General features: G+C 44.8%; 1 protein-coding gene across 1 annotated transcript in view; it reads left to right on the forward strand.

Moving 5' to 3' along the window:
* LOC112114023 (scavenger receptor cysteine-rich type 1 protein M130-like) overlaps positions 1-24,515 on the forward strand; it is a gene marked incomplete at its 5' end in the record, with an annotated part of 208,992 nt that overhangs the window by 154,130 nt on the left and 30,347 nt on the right. The window contains one exon of the mRNA XM_029912881.1: positions 590-727. Within this exon, the coding sequence (XP_029768741.1) occupies positions 590-727 (138 nt within the window). The remainder of the gene's footprint in view (positions 1-589; positions 728-24,515) is intronic.

Here is a 24,515-nt window from a genome sequence, read left to right on the forward strand (position 1 = left end):
TCCTGGCACGTGTCTATTCCAGCTTATATACATCTGTGTCAGACACACTGGGACAGGGGGGTGGGTGGGACAGAGATTTTACACCCAAGGGCAGAGGTCCCACCCTTATTAACCGGCTCAGGTCCCAGTGGTGTTAGTACGTTGGAGCCTGATGGCAGTTTATGGGGTAAACTTTATCAGGAAAACGCATTGAAAAGACATTTTAAAAATAATGTCAAGTTTAGGAAACCGGGAACAAACTCTGGACAATTCCAAGTCATTTACATTTGTAATTATTGAAACCAAATACCTTGTGGAACAATCCCTCTGGACTAGATCCCAGTCACCTCTTTCTAGAACTCCCTGTCCCCTTGTCATCTGGGAGCTCTAGGATCCACTCAACCAGCTATTGAAATGTATCAGATCAATGTGATATGTAAAACCCCTCAAGCTGAGGGTTCCAGAGGAGGGCTCCTCTTCCCGCTCTGAGGGTGGAAGTTAATTGCTGAGAGATCCCCAAGGACTAGTGAGGCTGGTGCATCTGCAGCTTGTAGTTTATTTCTACCTTCACTGTGAATATTCTCTTAATTACTTCACATCTTCACATCAGATGCCCCTGCCCTGCCGGGAGATGTCCCAGGGGATGGTTATGATGATGCCAGAGAAGTGTCTGTCCCTGAAGAGGACCCTGCTTTGGGGCAGAATGATGAACAAGGCACTGGGGCAAGTGACAGGGATTCACAGACAGGTGAGTGGAGAACTGTTTGCACTTCACAGTGTCTCTGCAGAGTGGGAGGGCTGGAAATGTGGGCCTCACAGCAAGGGAACAGCCCTGGCCAAACCAATGCCTGAAGGAAATCTTTCCTTCTCTCGTCTCTCCATTCCCTCAAATCAGAGGCATTAGTGCCTGCCATGGGGAGAGGAACAGCAGGGTCGTGGTCAAACCAGCAAGATACCTAGGATCCTTCTGCCTCTAGGTTCCAATCCTTGTGTGGCTGCCACACCCTGGATGTGCTGGATTCCCACCATTTCACTGCGCGTGTATCTTTTGGGCAGAATCCTATGAACCAAAGTCCTGTTGCTGCTGCACCAGTGTTAAAAAGCCCATGACACGTCCTGTAAAATCTGGGATTGCCTTTGCCCATTGTCCTTGGCCAATATCTCCCCTCTCTTCCCCATTGTGTTATGAGCAGAGACACCATCAGCCACCCCAAAGGAGGTGCAGTGGTGATGAAATGTGCATTGATTAGTACTTGATAAGAATAAAGTGCTAACATTCATTGCTAGGGCAGAGTGAAAGTTATGATGTTCTTCACTAAGCGCTCCTTGCTGGTAAGTGTTTGGGTTTTGTACATGAAGTGACAGGTAGTTACAGCTGGTACTTGGCAAGTTTACCTGCTCTGGAAACCAAAGGTTTTAATTTCCAGACTATGTATAGAGATGATGGATAACACTTGTCATAGATCCAAGACTGAAGCGGGAACAATTCCCAATCTGCACTGTAGAGCAGAGGTTCTCAAACTGGGCAGCGCAGAATATATTCTGGGGCGGCGTGAGAAGCCAGAGCACAGAGCGGTGGATCCTGTCTGGGTGCCCAGTTTTGAAGGCAGCACTGCCACCAGCAGCAATGCAGAAGTAAGGAGGTCATGGTCTGGTGTTGCCACTCTCACTTCTCCGCTGCTGCTGGTGGTAGTGCTGCCTTCAAGCTAGGCAGATGGAGAGCTCTTTTTCCTCTACTGTTTTTCATATTCAGTGAAAGTTGCATGTTAATTTTTTTTAATTGGTATATGTACTTGTGTGGTGGGGAGGGGAGTTGTCAGTTAGTACAGATGCAAAGAAAGGGGCCACAATCAAATAAGTTCGAGAACCACTGCTGTAAAGTGCACTCCACCTTGTTCTGCAGCCCAACATAACCATAGAATGGATCCACTGACTGTATGTCTCCTCCTTGGTATTTTCAGGTTGGAGTCTGCGCTCGCTAAGGGGTGAAGTTGTCTCTGGGATGGAGAAGGAAACCCCGTCCCTGCCTCCTGGAGACACAGGTTATGATGATGTGGGACACGGTGACTCTGGGGGTTCAATATCATAACAGTTTGATTGGACAAAATAACCCTGTGATGATGTAAATGCTTCGCCTCTTTCTCTCAGAAATGATGTGCCAGAGAAAATCCCTTCCTGGTAGATAGACAAAGCAGGTGTTTTAATAGGATTTGTGTGAAGTTGCAGGAAATACAAGAGTGAGTGGGAAAAGGTTCATAAGCTTTCTTTGTATAATTTTCCATTGTTTGGAGGGGGTGGAAGTTTCCTGCTTTTTTATGCCTATCATTTCTTCAGCTTGACTTTGCCTTTTTCATATTAAATCCTTTCTGAAAGTCTCCCCCTTAGTGGACGTTTTTCTTGCCAGATGAATTGTGCAGTTTCCAGGGCTCACCACAGGGAGAGGCTGAGATACAACAAACCAAGAGACAAGGGAAGGCACCTGTGGGTATGGCTGGCTGTTTGATAGCAGGCTGGGTTTACACATCAGGCATGTGGTAAAAGTGAGACACCAGCAAGAGAACATTCTGAGATGAGCAACATGCTTGTTCCTGAAGCGAATTCAGATTTGAAACTTTCATTGAATCCAAGGAGATAATTGGGAAATTCTCCCTGGGTAATTCACACCTGAAATTGAACAAACTGTGAAAAGATTTCCTGATTAGCAATAAATGCAGAGGATGAATATTTCTGCTAGGACTATAAATGAATTCTATTGAAAATAATGACTAGAGGAGGGTTAATAAGAATCTGGGTTTCCACTGAACCAATAAGGCTACAACTAGAAACCCCAGTAAAACCGATCATGTTCACACAGTGGCATGTTTATTTCCATGACAATCTACAAATATAGTTTAAAATCAATGCTGAGCTGAGAACTGACCAGTGGAGAAGCCAGAAGTGTTCTCTGGATGAACCCTCAGTGAAATCAGTACCAGAACACACAGAGAGTACATCACTGTTTCACACAAATGTCTGTCTTTCCTTTACCACAAATCCTGCATTCAGTTGGGTCAGTTCATCTCTAGAAGTATAGATTGGAAATAGAAATGTCAAGAGAAAGTGCTTCCAATCATCTGCATTCAGCAGGGCCAGGAGTCATATAAAGAGACAGAAATACAACCATTTACTTTTGAAAGGAGAAAAATAAAAAGACATTAGGAAGATGTGTAATAGGGCATACTGACCCTTGGAGACTGAGGAAGGAAATCTCAGGGGCTGTGCTACCCTGTTCCAAGGTTTCTGTCCTTAAGACAGATGTGTGGGACAAAGGAAATCACCACAGAGAGAAGAAGTGGGCCCATTGTGGGTGTTTGTTCTTTGGCAGGGAACCCAGGCTGCTGACGCTACCTAGGGACTGGGACTGGAGCCTTATAGAGGGAGTGGATGAAGGATCTTCTCTTCTATCAGGCTGAAGGAATCCTGGCAAATGTTCCTGGGTTTGGCCAGTCCATTCAGGGGGGGTCACATCACTCACAGGCAAAAAGAGGAGGAGAACTCCCCCTCTTATGACACATCTGTCCATGTTTCCCCACTTTCTTTTTTAAATTCATATGGGCCCACCCTTGCTGGCAATTCAGTGGGTTCAAATTTCATCAAACTCTATGGGGATTTGCATTGAGGGAATAAGGGAGTTTCCTAGCCCATGTCTTTCTGTCATGTTAGATCGCGATTCCTCCAGAGGACAGCTTGCTTACTTACCATATCAGCAATCCTGGGTCACCGGTGTGGTTAGAAGTTGATTGATGTTTGCCTGCATGTGTGTGTTCCCTCTGTGTGCCGCCCCAGCAAACCACCCAATGACCACAAGATCTGTTAAGGGACAAAGGCACCCAGCAAGGTTTATTGTTGACAAAACATGGTATTAGTATCCCACAGACTCTACCAGACCACTAATACATGTATGCCTGTAACAATGGACCAGCTCAGTGAATGGCAGGACTTTCCATTCCTCCCTAAACCAGACAAAGATACTCCCTCTGAGATACATTTTATACCCTGATACAAAAAAGTTACATATTACCTCTGGCATAGTTAGTTACTGCCCCTTGATGTGGCTCATTATTATCCATCACCTTGTACATGTTGGTTTGATTAAAACATCTTTATTACGTACTGTTATCCTGACCTTATCTTTTAGGAGAGTTCAGTGTGTTCCTGTTATCCTTGGGCAATGTTTTTGTACCATCCTTGATAGCAGGATGTTCTGGTACCACTTGATATTGAGATGTGTTTGTGTGAGTACTCTGTGCCTGGCATTTCTGAGAAATGTGTATTTCTGCAATATCAGCCCTGTTCTTGGCAGATACTGTGAGCAGGTCCTGCCTCTTGCTCACAGCTTGTCTTTGCTTTATATCAGTAAAGCTTTGACTACTACTTTAGCCTAGGCCTCAGGCCTCAGGCCTCAAACCAGGCCTCTGGTACAAGGGCTTATGTCTTAGACTCTCTTCCTAATACACCTGTAATAAAAGATTTGCTGGTACTGTTGATTCTCATGATGCAAAGTTTGTTGCTAATGGTTAACATTATAACAAATAATTTGGTACTGATGGTAAATCCTTTGTTCTGAGTGAGATTTGTACTTCATACACTGGAGGTGATTTTAAATGAGATTTAAGTGAGGTGGCTGGAAATCAGTCAAAGAGGTTACCAGTTTGTTATTTTCCGTTTGCTTATTTTGGGCACAGGAAGTAGGGACAGAAAATCAGGAAAATGAGTGAAAGTGAAACTAGTAAGGAGCTGGAGCTGTGCAGATTGCAGGCAGAAGAGAGCGAAAAAGAACACATGAGACTTATGGAATTAAAATGGCTGGAAATTGAGACAAAGAATGCCAGAGAATAAGCCGCACACAGAAGAGCCATGAAATAACAAGCCAAAGAAATGGAGGAGAAGGAAAGAGAGAGGAAGTATCAACTGGACTTGACAGAGAAGCAGAACCAAAGCCCCCATGCTCCAGTGAGTCTCATCTCTCAAAAAATCCACAAATGGGTACAGTTGTGTCCTGCATACAGCGAGACAGGGGACATTTCTGAATATGTCATCACCTTTGAGAGGCTGTGTGTACTTCACCAGATTCCTGAGGACCAGAAGATGCCCACTTTGGTTTCCAAATTGACTGGTACAGCTCTGGATATATTCAATAAGATGCCAATTGAGAATGCTTGAGATTATTGTAAATTCAAAGAAATGATTTTAAAACAGATTCAGATTATACCTGAAACATCTAGAGTAAAATTTAGAAGCCGTAAGAACGGTGTTGGGATGAGTAATGTGACATATGTAAACTAGATGAAAGATTTGATGGATAAGTGGGTAAAAGGAAAAGGTGTTACAAGCTTTGAGGGAATATGTGACCTTGTTGCTTAGTAACATTTCCTGAGTATATGTAAAGATAATGTAAAACAGTGTTTATGGGACTAAAAAGTGAAAACCGTGGAAGAACTGGCTACTGTAGCTGATCAGTTTGAGCAAACTCAAGCATCTGCTGTGTGGAAGGGGAAACTGAGGCACACTGCCTCATGACATTGATGGCTAAATGCCAAGATTCCTGCATTCTAAAAGATATTGATATCAGCATTATGTTAACAATGCTGCATACAAAAATGTTTTCAGACAACCCAGAAAAAGGAACACAGAACTTTGCAAGAACACCTGTGGGTGACACTAACATATTTGGTACTGCTTGGAAGTAGTATGGTGAAAACCTAAAGAGAGCATAGGGCGCACTACTTTCCCCAGTGGGAGAGGGATAGCTCAGTGGTTTGAGCATTAGCCTGCTAAACCCCGGGGTTGAGAGTTTAATCCTTGAGGGGGCCACTTAGGGATCTGGGGCAAAATCAGTACTTGGTCCTGCTAGTGAAGGCAGGGGGGTTGAATCAATGACCTTTCAGGGTCCCTTCCAGCTCTATGAGATAGGTATATCTCCGTATATTTAAATTAGTCAGTGACTAACACTCCTGCAGTAAACTAAGGAGGGAGGTGTGACACCCTGGAACCCCATTATTCACCACAGTCATATAATTAGGATATGTTTTGCACAAAGTATGCTTTGTGAGGTATCATTCTAAAAGTCTTGATCTGCTAGACATTAATATCTGATTGGATTGTATGTGCTATCATCATATATGAGGTTTGGCTATGTATGTGTTACTGAAACATGTTGTGAGATTGAAAACACCTACAAGCAGCCTTTCAGGTACAACAGTAAAAATGCCAAACAATGTTAATGGCTTATTGAGGAAATGCACACAAGCACAAGGATTACTCCAGGAACTGGGTACAATAGAAAACTCTCAGAGAAAGCACTACAAAATAGGAACTGTATGACTCAGATCATAGCAAAAGAGCTTTCCAGCAAGTGGGACGAAGATATAAAAGGGGGAAATAACATTATGTTGGTACCTCACTCTCCCTACAACAACACACCTGGAAACACCTGAGGAACAAAGACTGAAGTGGGGGAAGTGATGATCCCAGGCTAAAGAGATGTCTAACCTGTGTATGAAAACCTGAGAAACCCAGCTGCAAAGCAAAGGCAGCTTGTACCTTAAGAATTTGCCAGCCTGTTTATCACTCAGGGTGAGAATTTGCTAATTCATATCCTACCTATCTAATACATTAAGCTCAGTTTGCATTTTTGTTTATTTACTAGGTAATCTGCTTTGATTTGTTTGCTAGCACCTATAGTCACTTTAAATGTATCTTTTTGTAGTTAATAAACTTATTTTATGTTTTAATCCAAACCAGTGTGTGTTTGATTAAGGTGTCTGGGGAAAATTTTGGCTTGGTTAAAATAAGTGTCTATGGTCCTCTTCACATTGAGAGAGAGGCGGACGAGATGTTAAACCCATATACTGGCCAGATTTGACCATGGCAGAATGGTACTGCTCCGGGCGTCCTAGGCGGGGAAGTTGGGGGTTAGAGAGCCTGCATCTGTGCCCCTACCTGTATGAATGCTGGTGAGAGTGCAGGCTGGAGGGCTTTGCACCTTGTCACAGCAGCACAGTGTGAGAGGGAGCCCAGGCTGGTGGGTCAGAGGGCTCAGTGTTACCCCAGTTCCAGGTGGCACCACCAGGGGGACCCATCAGAACCCCATCACAGGGTCTCACACAGAGCTGATTGGAAATTCCCTGCTGGAAGGCTTTTCCATTTAGCCAGGCTGCTTTATCAAAACTGAAACATTCTGCAGCGACGGTTCCTGCCAGCTCGCCCGTCGGGCTCCCCAGCAGCTCACCAGGTGGGCTGACAGGAAGTTCTGGGAATGCCATCTCCCAAGTTCCCAGTCTCATGGCTCATTTTAGACTGTGCTTCCAGGGGTTCCAGGATCTGCAGCTCCAAGGCAGCCAGCCATACAGACTGCCCCTGAACCGGGGACCCTGCAGCTTCCAGGTCTGCAGCTCTGGGACTGCCAATCAGGCAGACTGACCCTGAGCCAGGGATCGAGGGAATTTCCCTTTCATAGAGAATTTCAAAACGTTGGGTTTTCATTCCAAATCGTAGAGAAACCAAACCTCAAAATATCCAAATCCTCCGGGAAATGGAATGACCTTTTTCTGCACGGCTCTAGTCACATGCATTGGGAGCCTGATTCTCCTTTCATGTTCACAGGTGTAAATCAGGAGTAACTCCATGTAAGTCAGTGGAGCAACCCCAATTTACAACACTTCAGGCTCTTTCTATTGACTTCAGTGAAATTACTCCTGATTCTCATCTGCGTGAGAGGAGAATAAGGCCCACAGGCTACATAACCCATTATTTTCCTGTAACCAAGTGGTGATGTATGTAGGTTTCTGTATAGATTTAAATTAAAACTGGGTGAATAACTGGATTTTCTGGTTTGCTGGCCCTTCCTGAAAATAAACAAAAATTCTATTTGAGTTGGACCAAAAATAACGTTTGTTGGGGGGGTTGGGGAACTTTTGGCAAATGAATAGTTACGTATTCACTGGCATAAGGACTGGAACCCAAGTGTCCTTCCTCCTAAGTGGGAGAACCCTACCACCAGTCTACAAAGTCCAGTCTTTTTTTTTTATTCTATCTTTCTGGCCCAAGGAATATAGACATTTTTGTATACACAGTGGATCAGCTTCAAGAGGTGAGACTGAGGGAACACTATGCCTGTCTAGCCAATAGTCTGGGGTTTAGGGCCCTCACCTGGAATGTAGGAGACCCAGATTCAAATCCCTGCTCTGGGAGCAGAGAGTTGATCCCAGGTGTCACTACTGCTGAGTGAGTATCCTAATCAGTGGGCTATGGGTGTATGGAAGGGAACCCCCACCCCAACCTCTGGGGTTTTGTGAATGGTGCCTACATTCTCTGGTGAATTTATCCCCAAAAATCAAAATGTTTCAGTTTGACATAATCCAAACAAAGCATTTGATCATTGCCTGTTTATTTGTTTGTGACTGAACAATTTGCTGAAATTGACACAATTCGCTGTTTAGCAACAAATTGCTACATTTGTTGGTTGAAGCAAATCTGCATCTTCACCAACCTGTAATTTAAATACACTGGTACAATAGCCATTGCTGTTTAAGTCTGTCTTTATAGGGCTCATACCTGTCAATTGTAGCGTTATATATATATATATGTAAAATCACACATTCATGTGTGTGTGTGTATAAAACTTATAAGTGCTGCCCGGGGAGTTTCACTGTAAGTAAAAGTGCTCTTATAGCGGTGTGACAGGTTCGGTCACAGAGCTCCCCTTTAGCATAGTTACCCGATGTGCTGAAACTATCTCTGATCATGTTTTCTTTGTTGGTTTGGGACTTGAGGACCCTGTCTTGTTGAGCCAGATATGCTAGCCTACAGCAACACAGACCCAGGGTCTGAACCACACCCCCAAAGCTGCAGACTTAACTGAAAACAGCTCAGCAAATACTCCTGTTTCCAGCACCAAGACACCCAGCTCCCAATGGGATCCAAGCCTCAAATAAATCCGTTTTACTCTGTATAAAACTTATACAGGGTAAACTCATAAATTGTCTACCCTCTATAACACTGATAGAGAAATATGCACAGCTGTTTGCTCCCCCAGATAATAATCACTTACTCTGGGTTAATTAATAAACAAAAGTGATTTTATTAAATATAAAACATAGGATTTAAGTGGTTCCAAGTAACAACAGTCAGAACAAAGTAAGTTACCAAGCAAAATAAAACAAAACACACAAGTCTAAGCCTAATACATTAAGAAACTGTTTACAGATAAATCTCACCCTCAGAGATGTTCCAATAAGATTCTTTCACAGACTAGACTCCTTCCTAATCTGGGCCCAATCCTTTCCCCAGTACAGTCCTTGTCAGTTCCAGCAGACATCTTAGATGGAAACTAGGGGTTTTCTCATGACTGGAAGCTCCCTTTGTTCTGTTCCACCCCCTTTTATATCTTTGGCAGAAGGTGGGAATCCTTTGTCTTTCTCTCTCTGGGTTCCCACCCTTCCTTTTAAGTGGAAAAGCACCAGGTTTAGGATGGATTCCAGTACCAGGTGACATGGTCACCTATCCTGTGAGACCCCAAGCCTCTGTTCTTCCAGGCCTGACTCACAGGAACACAGGAAGGCTTGCAAGTAAACAGAGCCATTTACAACCAATTGTCCTAGTTAATGGGAGCCATCAAGATTCTAAACCATCATTAATGGCCCACACTTTGCATAATTATGTAACCCTTCTGCCGGTCTGAGCTGGCAGCAGCAAGGGCCGGGTTCAGTATCTAGGGGTTCCGTTTCCATAACACAGTGCAAAACTGGCTCGAGCCCCCACCCAGTGACCTGGGACAATTACATACCTCCGCCCGGGCACCTCTAAGAGGCAATACTTCCCCTCTCGCAAGCACAGAGTCTGAGTGTGACAAAATCCTTTTACTAAAGGAGGGAAACAATGCGGCATTATGTTGGGGAAACACCACAAACAGAATTCCTAACACAAACCATGAGCAAAAAGACCCACCCCACCAAATTGGGCCGTGTCCTTTCCCTTTGGTTCTTGAGTCCAGCAACCCAAAAATCATCCAAAGTCCCAAAAGTCCAACACCCCAAAAGTCTCTATTCCTGGTCAGTGCAGCCCCAGAGTTCAAAAGTTCTGCAGATTTTACCCCCCCCCAGATGGAGATGGGGGGGGAAAGGGGGCACACAGGGTGTTAAGGGCACCTTATATGGTCCAAGGCCGACTGCCTCACCTCTCCGTGGGGTTCTGCAGCAGCCTTCACCACGAGCCGCTCCACTCCACCAGCCATCCCGTGAGCCACTCCAGCTGTCCCATGAACTGCTTCGCTCCACTAGCTGCTCCGCTCCGCTGGCCGTCCCACAAACTGCTCCACTCGCCATCCTGTGGTCCACTCCAACCATCCCACAAAACTACTCTGCTCTGCCAGCCGCTCTGCTCGCAATTCCACAAACTGCTCAGCTCCACTCAGCAATATGTTTTCAGGCTCCCCCACTAGTTAATACAGCACTCAGTGATGTCAGCTTGTAGTAGGGGAGCCCCTGTGCTGGTGCACTATTGGCTCAAAGTGAATTCAGCTCAGCAGTCTATAACTAGACTTCTCATAGAATCAAAATTAGCTCTGACATTCAACGGTGGAGAGAGAAGCAGGTATAGTTGATGTTTCAGGCCCTCAAAGGGGCCACATACCATCAGCTACAAATACCTATGCCCAACCTTTCTCAATTCACTGGGTTTTGGAACCCATGCCCCTTGTCTAGCGAGTACTACTTAGTTAATGGTGAGTCCCTCTGTCATACAACAGTTCCACTGGCCTTGATTCACATAATCAGGGTAACAACACTTTATTATTCCTGCCCCCATAACAGAGAAACTGGGGATCCCACACCAGCCAAAGTAACCACTTTCGGTTGCTGTGGGCTCATGCTAGGCGGGTGGGTGTGCCTATGCAAACAAGATCAGCCCCTGAAGTTCTTTTCCACACTTGCCATAATTCACCACCAGATGTCAGGGTAGAGATCATCCTGACTCTCCTTACAATTACAACAGGACTTCAGAGTTATACTTGATGTTTCTAGATTTAGATACAAGAATGATACATACATACAAACAGGATGAACACACTCCGTAGATTATGAGCTTTTTAATGATACCTTACAAGAGACCTTTTGCATGGAGCATATTCCAGTTAGCATATTTCCATAAAACATATGGAGTGTAACGTCACAAGCAGCATGAGTTCCTTATACTTTAAAAGGACTCACAAAATTTCCCCTTGGTGCGTGATAAGCTTCATTCCCTGGAGGTTGCATGAACCACAGAAAGGAGCAGGGCGGGGAGAAAAATCTATGAATTTGTTTTCCTATTTGAACAAATTTGCTTTCTTTATAACCCCAGCCATGGAGGAAAGCAGGACGAGTGGGCAGCAAATGTACTGGGCCTGATTCTCCTGTTACCTATGGGGGTGTAAAACTGGACTAACTCTGCTGAAATAAATGGAGTTTTACCTTAGTGAAAAACTGGTGTAAGTGAGATCAAGATCAAGCCTGGCGAGGCTGAAGGGACAATGAGCTTTCAGGTCTCCTGCCACCCCACCCTGAAAATATATTTGGAAATGGCTGACACTGTAGTGCAATGTGGCCTATTCCAAAGGCAAAAACATGCTCTTCAGTAGTGTTTTTGAGCCTCAAGGGAAAGTCATCTCTGGTAAGACAGGTTTATCAACAGCCAGAGCCAGGAAAAACTCTTCCATCAAAGCAGTTAGCATTCCAGAGAACGTGTATTTAATTGGAATGTACCAATGAGAAGAATGGTCTTGTAACTAAAAGTATCAAGAGATGTGGGCTCTGCCTTTGCCTGCCACAAACCATCCGGATGACCTTGGCCAAGACACTTAGGCTGATGTTTTCAAATCTGGGCACTTAAAGAAGCAAAAGGAGCACGTCTGAAAAGCAGGCCACTTGTTCAAGTTTTTCATTTTATGCCCCCCCCCCCCCCAATTGTCAGAAATGAAGGCCTAGAACTATTGGGAATGCAGGGATGGGTGGGTGCATCCCTGTCCACAGCTGAAGACCCCTCCCCCAGCATAAGGGGAGGAGCTACTGAACACAGGGCTCAAGCAAATACAGAGGACAACTAATGAAAAACAGGGACAACAGGAAGGGTTACAGTTTCAAAAGCAGGGATCCAGAGGGGGGACACTGAGCAGAGAACCCCAGACAGCACCCACTACTCCTCAAAGGTGTCTAGGGAGCCAGCAAACATGGCCCAGAGAAACTCTGCCTGCATGTGTAAGCCAAGGCAGGAGCAGAAATAGGCTCCACAGTCACAGAGCACCTCCAAGTCCAGCATCCTCCTCTGGGTGTGGTGGATGGACACCTGGGCCAGTGCCAGGAGGAAGTTGATGAAGAGGTCTCGTGACTTCATGCGGCCATGGATGGGGTGTACATATATCAGAAGGTACAGAAAAAAGTGCAGCCAAAACCTGAGGAGAAGGAACTGGAGGAGCCAGAATAGGGGCTGCAACCTGGCACACTTAAGGTCAACATGTGCCAGGGGTCTCCCTGATACCACAGAAGGGGCAGGTGTGGGGGAGGAGAGGGTCAACCACACCAAATACGTGCCTGTGCTCACAGTTCCATGAAGGAGCCACCAGCTGATATCCCAGGTGGGCCGTGGGACCAAGGTGGATTACAGGCTGGCCCACCGGGGTTCCTCACCCTTCACTGGTGATAAAAATTCCTGTCACTTAGTGTCAGGGAGGGACACGAGGGTGAGAAAATGGAAATATCGAGCACGAGTGGGTACAGCTGTTCCCTAAGCACGGTTCGGAAACAAGCTGGCTGCAAGTCACACAACTGGTTCAGGTTATTCAGGGTAGGAGGGTTGGGGGGCTTGTGGGGCAGGGACCCGATAACAAGGCCCAAAGGGCCAGAAGTGAGAGGTGGGCAGGGAGCACCTTCCCGCAGGACTCATTCAAGAAAGACCCAAGAGATGGGCAGTAAGGATGCCCTCACCTCCTGGAGTACACACCTGAGGGTGTGGAGAGTGGAAAGCCCCATGTGCCAGCCGAGTTCCAGGGGATCCACCCAGTCGTACTCCAGGAGGTCTCCAATTCTCATGGTTCCTGCCAGGACCAATCTCCGGCGCACCAAGGGGGAGTCCAACGAAGGCCTGCACCTATTGAAGTCCCAGGAAGGTGGGTGGGTGCAAGCCCCCCCACAGCTTTAGGCTCCTCCCCCAGCCTAAGGGGAGGAGTCACTAAACCCAGGACTCAAATGGATATGGGGGACAGCAAATGATAAAACAGGAATGGGAGTCAGGGTTACAGGGACAAAAGCAGGGATACGGTGGGGGACACCAAGCAGAGAACTCCATACAGTGCCCACTGCACCTCAAAGGTATATAGGGAGCCAGTAGATGTGGCCCAGGGGAACTTTGCCTGGATGTGTGATTGAAGGGAGGAGCAGAAATAGGTGCCACAGTCGCAGAGCATCTCCCCAGCCAACATCCTCCTCCTGGTTTTATAGATGGCCCCTTTGGCCAGCACGAGGAAGGTGTTCACTAGGAGGTCTCATGGGGCCATGGACAGGGTGTGCTTATATCAAGAGGTGCAGGGAAAAGTGCAGCCATAACTTCAGAAAAAGGTTCTGGAGGAGCTGGAAAAGGGTCTCCAATCTGGAACGAAGGTGGGTTCCTCACCCCCAACAGATGGCAGAAGGGCCCACCACTTAGTATTGGGGCAGGACACAAGGGTGAGGAAATGAAATGTGTGGAGCATGAGTGTATACAGATGTTTCCTCAGTGCGATTCAGAAATGAACTGGCTGCAGATCACGCAGCTGGCTCAGATTGCAGGGGGGAGGGAGCCAGGGTGGGTCGCTTGGCAGGGGCCCTGTCAAGGTTCCTTCCCCACCCTGAAGTTTAGGGTACAGATGTGGGGGGCCTGCATGAGACGCCCTAAGCTCAATTAACAGCTTAGATCTGGTCTGCTGCCACCACTCCCAATACTAACTCCCTTCCCTGGGTAGCCTTGAGAGACTTCTTCACCAATTACCTGATGAACACAGATCCAAAGCCCTTGGATCTTAAAACAAGGAGAAATTAACCATCCCCCCTCCTTTCCCCCACCAATTCCTGGTGGATCCAGATCCAACCCTTTGGATCTAAAAACAAGGAAAAATCAATCAGGTTCTTAAAAATAAGACTTTTAATTAAAGAAAAGAAAGGTAAAAGAAAACCCTCTGGGAGAGATTAGCATACCAGCTACTCTCACAGACAACAAATTCAAAACACAGAGGATGTTCCCCTGGGCAAAAACTTAGTACACAAATGAATACCCAATTTGATTATTCCTCTAATTGCACAAGACAAGTTACAAAGAAATAAACATAAACCTAATTATTTCCTTCACTAATACTCACTACTTAATAAGAGGCTGAATTCTGGAGCTTTTCCACTCCGGTCAAAAGTGAAACTGCCTAAGCAAAGGAAACTTCCCGCCTTCCTTTTGAAACATCTTATCCCCCCATTGGTTCCTCTGGTCAGGTGTCAGCTAGGCTAGGTGAACTTCTTAACCCTTTACAGGTAAAAGAGGCATTAACCCTTAACTATCTGTTTATGACAGGCCCGATGAAAAGGTCTGGAGGGCAAGGGGTGGGTGGGGAGGACCTGCAGGACCCACTGAAGGAAAGCCCGAAAGATGGGAGGTAAGGTTTCCCTCTCCTCCTAGAGTACATGTCGAGGGGTATGAGGGGTGGAGAGCCCCAGGCACCGACCTAGCACCCGAGGGTCCACCCAGTCCCCCCGGTTGTAGTCCAGGAGGTGTCCAATCCTGGTGGTTCCTGTCAGGAACAGCCTCTGGTGCAATGATGAGGACTCCAAGAAGGCCTGCACCTATTGAAATCTGGGAGGCAGGCAGGTGCAAGCCTGCCCGCGTCTGAAGGCCCCTGCCCCAGGCTAAGGGGAGGCATTACTAGACCAAGGATTCAAATAATTACAGAGGACAACTAATGAATAACAGGGTCAGGAGTGAGGGACACAGATACAAAATCAGGGATCTGGAAGGGGACACCGAGCAGAGAAACTCAGACAGTGATACTGCTCCTCAAAGGTATCTAGGCAGCCAGCGGACACCACCCAGAGGAACTCTGCCTGGACAGGTGAACTGAGGGAGGAACAGAAGTAGCCCCCACAGTCGCAGAGCACCCCCTCATCCAGCATCCTCCTCCTGCATTATAGATGGCCACCTTGGCCAGCGCCAGGAGGAGGTTCACGAGGAGGTCTTGTGATTTCAAGAGGATATGGACTGGGTGTGCATAAATCACAAGGTGTGGGGGAAAGTCTGGTCAGACCCTTAGGAGAAGGTTCTGGAGGAGCTGGAAAAGAGGCTGCAACCTGGCACACTCCAATTAGACATGCGCCAGGGTCTCCCTCACACCCCAAAAAGGGCAGGTATAAGGGATGGGGGTGAACTGTACCAGGTACACGCCTGTGCTCATGAAATGCATGATGCACGAGCATCTACAGATGTGTCCTTGGCATACTTTGAAAACAAACCAGCTGCAAGTCATGCAGCCAGATCAGGTATGCAAAGGGGGAAGACAGGGGAACACATTGGGCAGGGGCCTGATGAAAAGGTCTGGGGGGGCCAGGGGTGAGGGGTAGGCCAGGAGCACTGGCTCGCAGGACCCACTCAATAAAGGCCCGAGAGGTGGGCAGTAAGGCTTCCTGCACCTCCTGGAGTATGCACCGGGTCATAGTCCAGGAAGTCTCCGCTCCTCGTGGTTCCTGCCAGGACCAACCTCTGGCACAACAATGGGGACTCCAAGAAGGCCTGCAGCTGAGCCAGCAACTAGCTAGCTCAGTCTCCAAGCAGACCAATGAACTTTGGGCTACAGCAGAACCACCTGATTGGCCAAGTCCTGTGACTGGCTGAGGGGAACCAGCAGGCATGCTCTTAAGCCCAGTGGCACCAGGCTGCTGGCTACTCCATGCTTATGCCTGCAGTTGTGATTGCTCCTATCCCAGCCTTGTTCTCCTGATTCTGGCTCTGTCCCTTGGATCTGACACCAGGTCCCTGCCTCCTGGCCCCTTGGTTCTGACTCTGTCTCCTGATGCCCAGTCCCTCACCCTTGACTTTGACACTTGGTCCCTGACTAACACTGCTCTGACCACTAGGTATGACCACCCCTAGCCCAGTCGCTGACACTCATGGACCTTAACCTGTCTGTGCTTCAATTTCCTCATCTCAAAAATGAAGATAATTTTGCTTATTTAACTCACTGGGGTGTTAGAACCTAAATATATCAATGTTTGTGAAGGTGGTAAAGAAAAGTAAAATGTTTTTGTATCTAGGAGGAGTTTTTTAAAACATAGGTGTAGTTAGGAGTTGTCATCTTGAGCCTCAGGGCACCTGCACCCATTGAACTAACTCTCATTTCCTACTGACTTCTCTGCCGAAGCAATGTGTATTATGTCATCCCAGCAGCACGGCACTTTCCTGTCTCAATGACCTTACCCTATGAGTTCAAGTTATGTCAGCCGGTGTTAAAGGGTTAACGGCCTAAGAGGGTGATCTTCTAAGGTTTGAACCCCAAACCACCTCCCAACACAATACAGATTCACTCCCCCCTTCCCATATCTATCACTGGGGGTGATAGTGACTTTCAAATTACTAGGAGGCAGATATAAATGTCAGTTAACTTACGCGATTAACTCAAAAAAATTAATTGTGATTAAAAAAATCACTGTTAATAAAATACAATTGAAATGTATTAAATATTTTTGGATGTTTTTCTACATTTTCAAATATATCGATTTCAATTACAACACAGAATACAAAGTGTACAGTGCTCACTTTATATTATTTTTATTACAAATATTTATACTGTAAAAATGATAAACAAAAGAAATAGTATTTTTCAATTCACCTCATACAAGTACTGTAGTGCAATCTCTTTATCATGAAAGTGCAACTTACAAATATAGGTTTTTTTGTTACATAACTGCACTTAGAAACAAAACAATGTAAAATTTTAGAGCCTACAAGTCCACTCAGTCCTACTTCTTGTTCAGCCAATTGCTAAGAGAAGCAAGTTTGTTTACATTTACGGGAAATAATGCTGCCCACTTAATTACAATGTCATCTGAAAGTGAAAACAGGTGTTCGGCATGGCACTGTTGTAGCTGGCGTTGCAAGATATTTACTGTCCAGATGCACTAAAGATTCATATGCCTCTTCATGCTTCGGTCATCGTTCTAGAGGACATGCTTCCGTGCTGATGATGCTCGTTAAAAAATAATGCGTTAATTAATTTTGTCACTGAAGTCCTTGGGGGAGAACTGTATGTCTTCTGCTCTGTTTTACCTGCATTCTGTCATATATTTCATGTTGTAGCAGTTTTGGATGATGACCCAGAACATGTTGTTCATTTTAAGAACACTTTCATTGCAAATTTGACAAAATGCAAAAAAGATAACAATGTGAAATTTCTAAAGATAGCTTCAGCACTTGACCCAAGATTTAAGAATCTGAAGTGCCTTCAAAAATCTGAGAGGGGCGGGGTGTGTCGCATGCTTTCAGAAGCCTTAAAAGAGCAACACTCTAATGTGGAAACTACACAACCTGAACCACCAAAAAAGAAAATCAACCCTTCTGCTGGTGGCATCTGCCTCAGATGATGAAAATGAACGTGAGTCGGTCCACACTGCTTTGGATCGTTATCGAGGAGAACCTGTCATCAGCATGGATGCATGTCCTCTGGAATGGTGGTTAAAGCATCGAGGGACATATGAATCTTAGTGCATATGGCATGTAAATAACTTGCCACGCTAGCTACAACAATGCAATGCAAACACCTGTTCTCACTTTCAAGTGACATTGTAAACAAGAAGCAGGCAGTATTATCTTCTGCAAATGTAAACAAACTTGTTTGTCTGTGCGATTGGCTGAACAAGAAGTAGGACTGCTTGGACGTGTAGGCTCTAAAGTTTTACATTGTTTTATTTTTGAATGCAGGGGGGTTTTGTACATAATTCTACATGTAAGTTCAACTTTGATGATAAAGAGATGGCACTACAGTACTTGTATTAGGTAAATTGAAAAATACTATTTCTTTTGTTTTTTACAGTGCAAATATTTGTAATAAAAAATAAAGTGAGCACTGTACACTTTGTATTCTGTGTTGTAATTGAAATCAATATATTTGAAAATGTAGAAAACATCAAAAAATATTTAAATAAATGGTATTCTATTATTAACAGCACGATTAATCGCGCAGTTAATTGCAATTTTTTTTTTAATTGCACGATTAGTCGCGATTACTTTTTTAATCGCTTGACAGCCCTAATAAATGTACAACTAAACGAGGTTTATTAAACAAAGGACCCCACAATCAATAACAGTGAACAACACTAAAGTTCTCTGATGTTAATACACAATTAGGCCTGAAGTCAAGAACCCCAAGCAATACAGCTGGTGGGTAGGTATATACAATCAAGAAAACTAATACATCACCTTGTCACCAATGAACAAAATAGAGAACAGGACTACGCCGGGACTAAGGAGGCGATGCAAGAGACAGGAACTCAGGAACACTGGATACATTCTGGAATCAGGAACAATCAGGATCAGTAGGTAGATAGGTCTTCTGGTCTCCTCGTCTGGTCTTCTGGTCTTCTCTCAGCATTTCAGCATCTCAGATTTGAGCACAGACTAGGTATTGGGCTGCCACTAGGACAGACAGCAACCAGTCTCTGTGTGTCAAGTCCTTATATAGAGTTTTACACTGATCATGTGTCCTTTCCCGCTCTTTCTGGTTACTGGGCTGACTTGCCAGCAGTATCCAGGCAGACTGTGTTGTCTGTTACTTACACAAACATGCCTAAAGGATTTCAAATACTAACACAGCTATAACTATCCAATCAGGGACAGGTATCTGAAGAAAGGGCACCAAATTGGCAGTATGGGGCAACAAGAAGCCCATCCAAGATGGAGGACAGACAAGGGTAAGAACAAACAAAACAGTGATTTAAGAATTGGCCCTACACTGGGCCTGAATGAGCTCTCCCCTGACATCTTATGATGAGCTGGAGGCAAAAGACTTCAGGACCAGACTGTATTTGCATAAACACACCTACTCTGCCTAGGTTTTCAGCAGACGACGCTGCACTGCCAAAGTGATAAATTTTGGCTGGTGTTAGATTACAAATCACTCTACATAATGCCATCCAAGATCGACTAGTCAGAGCCATCCCACCAACTATAGGGAAGATGGCCATGAACTCTGCCATCCCCGGAACCGACAGCCAACTGTGACTGAACATCATCATCACCAACGAGGACCAGATGAAGATCATTATAGTAGATGTCACAGTGCCCTTTGAGAACAGGACCCCAGCCTTCTAATATCTAAACTGTATCATTAAATTTATCTAAATTTGGGTTATTGCAGATTACGTACTATATGTATCTTATGAGTTTTTAAGCAAACTTTATATTTGTGGATAATCTAAGCACTATACCCAGATGTACAGATACTCTTTTCTCAACCTGTGTATTATATAATTTTAACATTAGCTTTAATAAAAAAAATTAAATTGAATGCAGAGGTGATGAAATGTTGTTGTATGAGTAAAGGGCAGGAGAACTGTGTTTAGCATGCCCAGACTGAGAGCCGTCACTCACAACTGAACTGCACTAGCTAAGCAATGGGGTAAGGATGTCAAATTTGGCGGAGGGGGTGAACAGGTGTTGTGGTTCATGTGGTTCAGCCTGGCCTGGCAGTCTGGGCTCTGCCTAGGATCCTCTCTCCACTGTTTAAAGAGAAAGCTAATAAGACTCAATTGAGAAGCTGTTTTGCCAAGTGATCACTAGAGCGGAAATCACTGATAACCAGGTCTAGTTGCTGAGCCTTAGAGCTGGCGTGGGACGGTGCTGTAATAAGACTGCCCAGCCTGCACTAGCTATCAGATTCCCTGCTACCCACTAAAGTCACAGAGAGCTGGGTTAAGGGTTAACCTCAGAATGTGGCATTGCAAAGAGTGGTGGCAGGTGGCAGCATAGAAGTGGCAGTAGTGCTGGAGTGAGTTCTCTTTTGTTATACACAGACTCGGTACTTGCAAGTGGGGAATTATTGCCTCTTCGAGATGCCTGAAGTGGTGTTACGTTTTCTCAGATTACTGGGTGGGGGCTCGAGCCAGTTCTGGTTTGTTGGTTAAGAGGAACCTGGCCCTTGCTGCTGCCAGCTTCACCTGGTAGAAGGGCAACATTTATATGCAAGCCAAACCCATGTTCAAGGCAGCCCTGGGGCTCTAGCCTATAGCTTTGAGCATTAGAGTTCATGGTAAGTGGATTTTGCAATTCCCTTTCCCTCCTGTCTGACTATTTAGAAACTAGGCTTCCCCCATTCCAGGCAGTGCCCTGACCACTAGACTGGTGGCTATCTCTGGGCTCACTATTCTGACCAGGAGCTCCATCCTGGACCTGAGAAACATTCCTGACAATTCTTGTCAAACCTGATCTGTTTCTGCAAAACATTTTGGTTTTTGACAAAATGACTTTTGTTTATCGGAAAACAGTGCAACAAACTTCTTAGACCAGCTGTTATAAAGCCTTCACAGATAATGGCCTTGGTTAATTGAAAGGTCACTTCACTCAGTCATGCTCTCCCATGATAGCAGTCTTTTCTCTGGAACAATGAAACTGTGAATGGAAAGAAGTGGCTTAGTGGAAGGGTAAACACGCTTCAAATGTCCTCTAGAGGAAGCTCCAGACACTTGTTCCAATTCTGTTTTGCTAGAAGGAGCCAGCTTAGTTACTCAGCTGGGTTTGTGAAAGATTTCCTTTCCTTTGCACAGATTTATTTCAAACTTGGCTTGTTTTCTGGACCTTACTGCAACTTAAAAATAAAACATCTGAAAATAGCGTGCACTGTAGTGCCAGATATTGTATGCAAAGTTGCATAATAAATTCTAGTTTGTATCCTAATTACTATGCTTGACAACTATTTCATAATAGAATAAAGAGAATGTCCATATTAAAATTCATAAGCACAAGGAAGCAGACTTAAGGTTGACATTCACATCAACCAAAGCTAGAACTTTTCATAGAGTGCCCAGAACTCTGTACTGCTCTACTTTTAGATTAATTGAAAAAGAAAGGAAAAAAGGAACAAAACTCTAGTGTACAGGTACAAAATGTATTAATTTAAAGACTCCTGGGTCTGATTCTCATTTTCATTAAGGCTTCTTTACACCAATCTGGCAATGTAAAGTGTCATTGTGAGTCTGAGTGTAACTGAAAATTAGGTTTCCTAATACTAAGATGACAGGACCAAATTCCTTCAAACTGGGCTCTCTCCTTAGATCTCAGTGAGATCTACCAAATAAGCCAAGTTTGAAATGTCTAGCTTCAGCCATTTTGGAATTATGAAAGCACAATTTTTCTGATATGAACATATAAGGAGCTTTTTTTTCATTTCTGGATAAAACAAACAGAGGTCAATTGTCTTTTTCTCCTAATCAAAGAGAGGCGATGGCTGAGAAGCTGAGAGCCTGGAATGAGACCACTTAGTGGACTAGGGAGGGGGAATACAGGTGCAGTTGCCCTGAACTGTGACTAGGCACACTACTCTATACATACTAATTGAAAAAGTAAAGAGTATTTCCTTAAGGAAAAGCAATGTTGAGAAGATTGATTAATCTGTATGACACTGCCCCCGCATATTCTTCATAGTGGTATGATTCTGATAGGATTATGACATAATTATGCTGCATCTTGTACAAGATGTGTCTTGTGAGGTGTCTGTGGAAAAGTTATGATTTGCTGAATAGGATTATCCTATTTCTGTGCATTATCATTTTTGTATCTGAAATTATTAATATTGACTATGTACGTGTATTTAAAATGTGCTTACTCTGGGTGACACCCACAACTAGCCTTTCAGGTACAACAATGAAGAAGCAAGACAGTGCTGATGGCCCATCAGCAAAGACAATGGAACATGGAAGATCTTATCCTTCTGGTGAACGTTTCAGTCAGCCTATGAGTAATGGCTGCTGTGACTCAGCAAGGGCATGTGACCAGACCACATGACACTGAACTCCATTTTGGTACCTGAATTTTTCCACAAGCTGGACTGGGAAATGAGTTTGGAACAAAGGGTTCCCGCCATATGGAAAAGCTATATAAGGTGGGGAGTGACATCATCTCTTGGTCTCACTCCCTGCACAAGAGAACTCCTGGAAACTCTGAGGAAAAAAGACTGAACTGGAGGAAGTGCTGGTCCCAGGCTAAAGGGATTTCTTGCCTGTGTATGGAAACTTGGTGGACTGCTTGTATCCTCAGTCAGGGTGAGAAATTGCTAATTCAAATCCTATTTCGCATTTTAGGCTTAGTTTGCAGTTTTGTTTATTTACTAGGTAATCTGCTTTGATCTGTTTGCCATCACTTATAATTATTTAAAATCTATCTTTCTGTAGTATGCCTTTGGGTATGTCTACACTACGGGATTAATCCGAATTTAGATAATTCGAATTTGGGAAACAGGTTGTATAAATTCGATTGTGCGCGGCCACACTAAGCACATTAATTCGGTTTTTAACCACATTAATTCGGTGGTGTGCGGCCACACTACCCCATTAATTTAACCACATTAATTCGGTGGTGTGCGGCCATACTAACCCTAATTCGAATTAACAAAATCGATTTTGGCACTACTCCGCTCGTCGAAGTGGAGTACAGAAATCGATTTTAAGTGCCCTTTAATTCGAATTAACTGGCTCTGTAGTGTGGACGGGTGAAGGGTTAATTCGGATTAACGCAGCTAAATCCGAATTAAAGTCGTAGTGTAGACCAGGCCTACAAGTGAAAGGTCTGGGGAAAATCTCAGCTCTGTGGGCAAAGGCTGTTGTGTATCTTTCCCACATCCCTGTGCAGTGCAAGACAGTATAATTTTGGGTTTATAACAGGGTGATAACAGGGCCTGGAGAGGCTGGCTAAATCTCCAACAAAGCAGTGTGGGAGAGGCCTGCCCAGCTGGGGAGTTAGAGCCCACAATGGTTCCCAGGGCTCCCAGACTGTACCCCAGGGTTGGCAACCTGTCACAGTTTGTGAAGTACTTTGATATTCTTAGGTAGAAGGCAAGAGAGCGCACAAAGTGCTATTTTTTTATATTTCTGAAATCATTGAATTCTCTCTCTTTCTCCCCCCCACCCCCCTTGTTTTTACAACTGGACTAACTGTGGCACAGAGAAGTAACTTGCCCAAGGCCATGTTGTCAGTCTGTGGCAGAGCCAGGGAAAGAGTCCAGGTTTATGTGCCTTGAGATAGAAGGATGTTCCTGTGTTTAAGGCAGAGGCATGGCACTCAGGAGACCTTGATTTTTCTGCCCTGCTCTGTCACTGACTTAGTGTGACCTTGGGCAAATCACTTCATATCTCCATGCTTCAGCTTCCCCATCTATAAAATGGAGATAACAGTCCTATGAGAGAGGTAAGCCTTGTTATAAGGCTCAAATTCACTAGTGTTTTAAAAACCACATTGGGATACTGAGTGTAACTTCAAGGAACTAGATTAAGCTGGCAGAAGCGGGCTGTTGCATTTCAGTAGATAAATAACTAGCTAATCTCTTTTCCTTTTCAGTGCTGTTTCGAGTTCTTGCTCTTGATACTGGTTTCAAACCTGTTCAGGAGAAGGTGAGTGTGACCAAAAGCAAAGATTTCATAGAGTCCTCCTTGGCTCTTGATTCCTGGGATTCACTCTGCAAGCCACTGCCCTGGGAAACAGGGTCTGGGATAGTTCCTCCACCATCTCTGTAGGGAAGAGAGCCACTTCACCAGCTCCTGCACTCCCTTTAAATAGGGAGAGACCATGAGTTTAGTTTCTGTTGACATTTAGTGATAAATATCAGGTGATAACTTTATGCAGCTGTCCAAATTATTCCCTGTGTGACTCTATTGACCATAAAGTAGATACACCAGGGATGAATTTGGTCCAATACAGTTATGTGTAAGTGATAGCACAAATAATCTCTGTGTGTGCATAGATGAACATTCTCTAATCTTTACAGACTGGCTTGTCTTCACCCTGTGTGCACGGACTGGGCTTGCTGTCCATAAGTGAAGATGGGCACAAACCAGAGCCACAGGTCTAAACTCGGATCCAAGGCCATTGTACAAGCTTGTCAGAGGACAATCAAAATAGCCAGTACAAACCCCTGAGATCTCCCCTCAGATCTGGATTGTGGCCTAAATCATGCAGTGTACAGATCCACGCTTTGGGTCTTCCCATTATAGAGATATAGAATATGTTATATGCAGAGCTTGAGTCTTCTGTCGCCCATAGACAGGTGTATATGAGGAGTAACTCCAGTTTAGTCAATGGAGTTCCTCCAGAGTGGAAGGAGTGTACAGGAACTCCTCACGTAACATTGTAGTTATGTTCCTGAAAAATGCGACTTTAAGCGAAACGATGTTAAGCGAATCCAATTTCCCCATAAGAATTAATGTAAATGAGGGGGTTAGGTTCCAGGGAAATTTTTTTCACCAGACAAA

The sequence above is a fragment of the Terrapene carolina genome, unplaced genomic scaffold, assembly GCF_002925995.2.
Source record: "Terrapene carolina triunguis isolate 2854851 unplaced genomic scaffold, T_m_triunguis-2.0 Scaffold347, whole genome shotgun sequence".
Lineage (NCBI taxonomy): Eukaryota > Metazoa > Chordata > Testudines > Emydidae > Terrapene > Terrapene triunguis.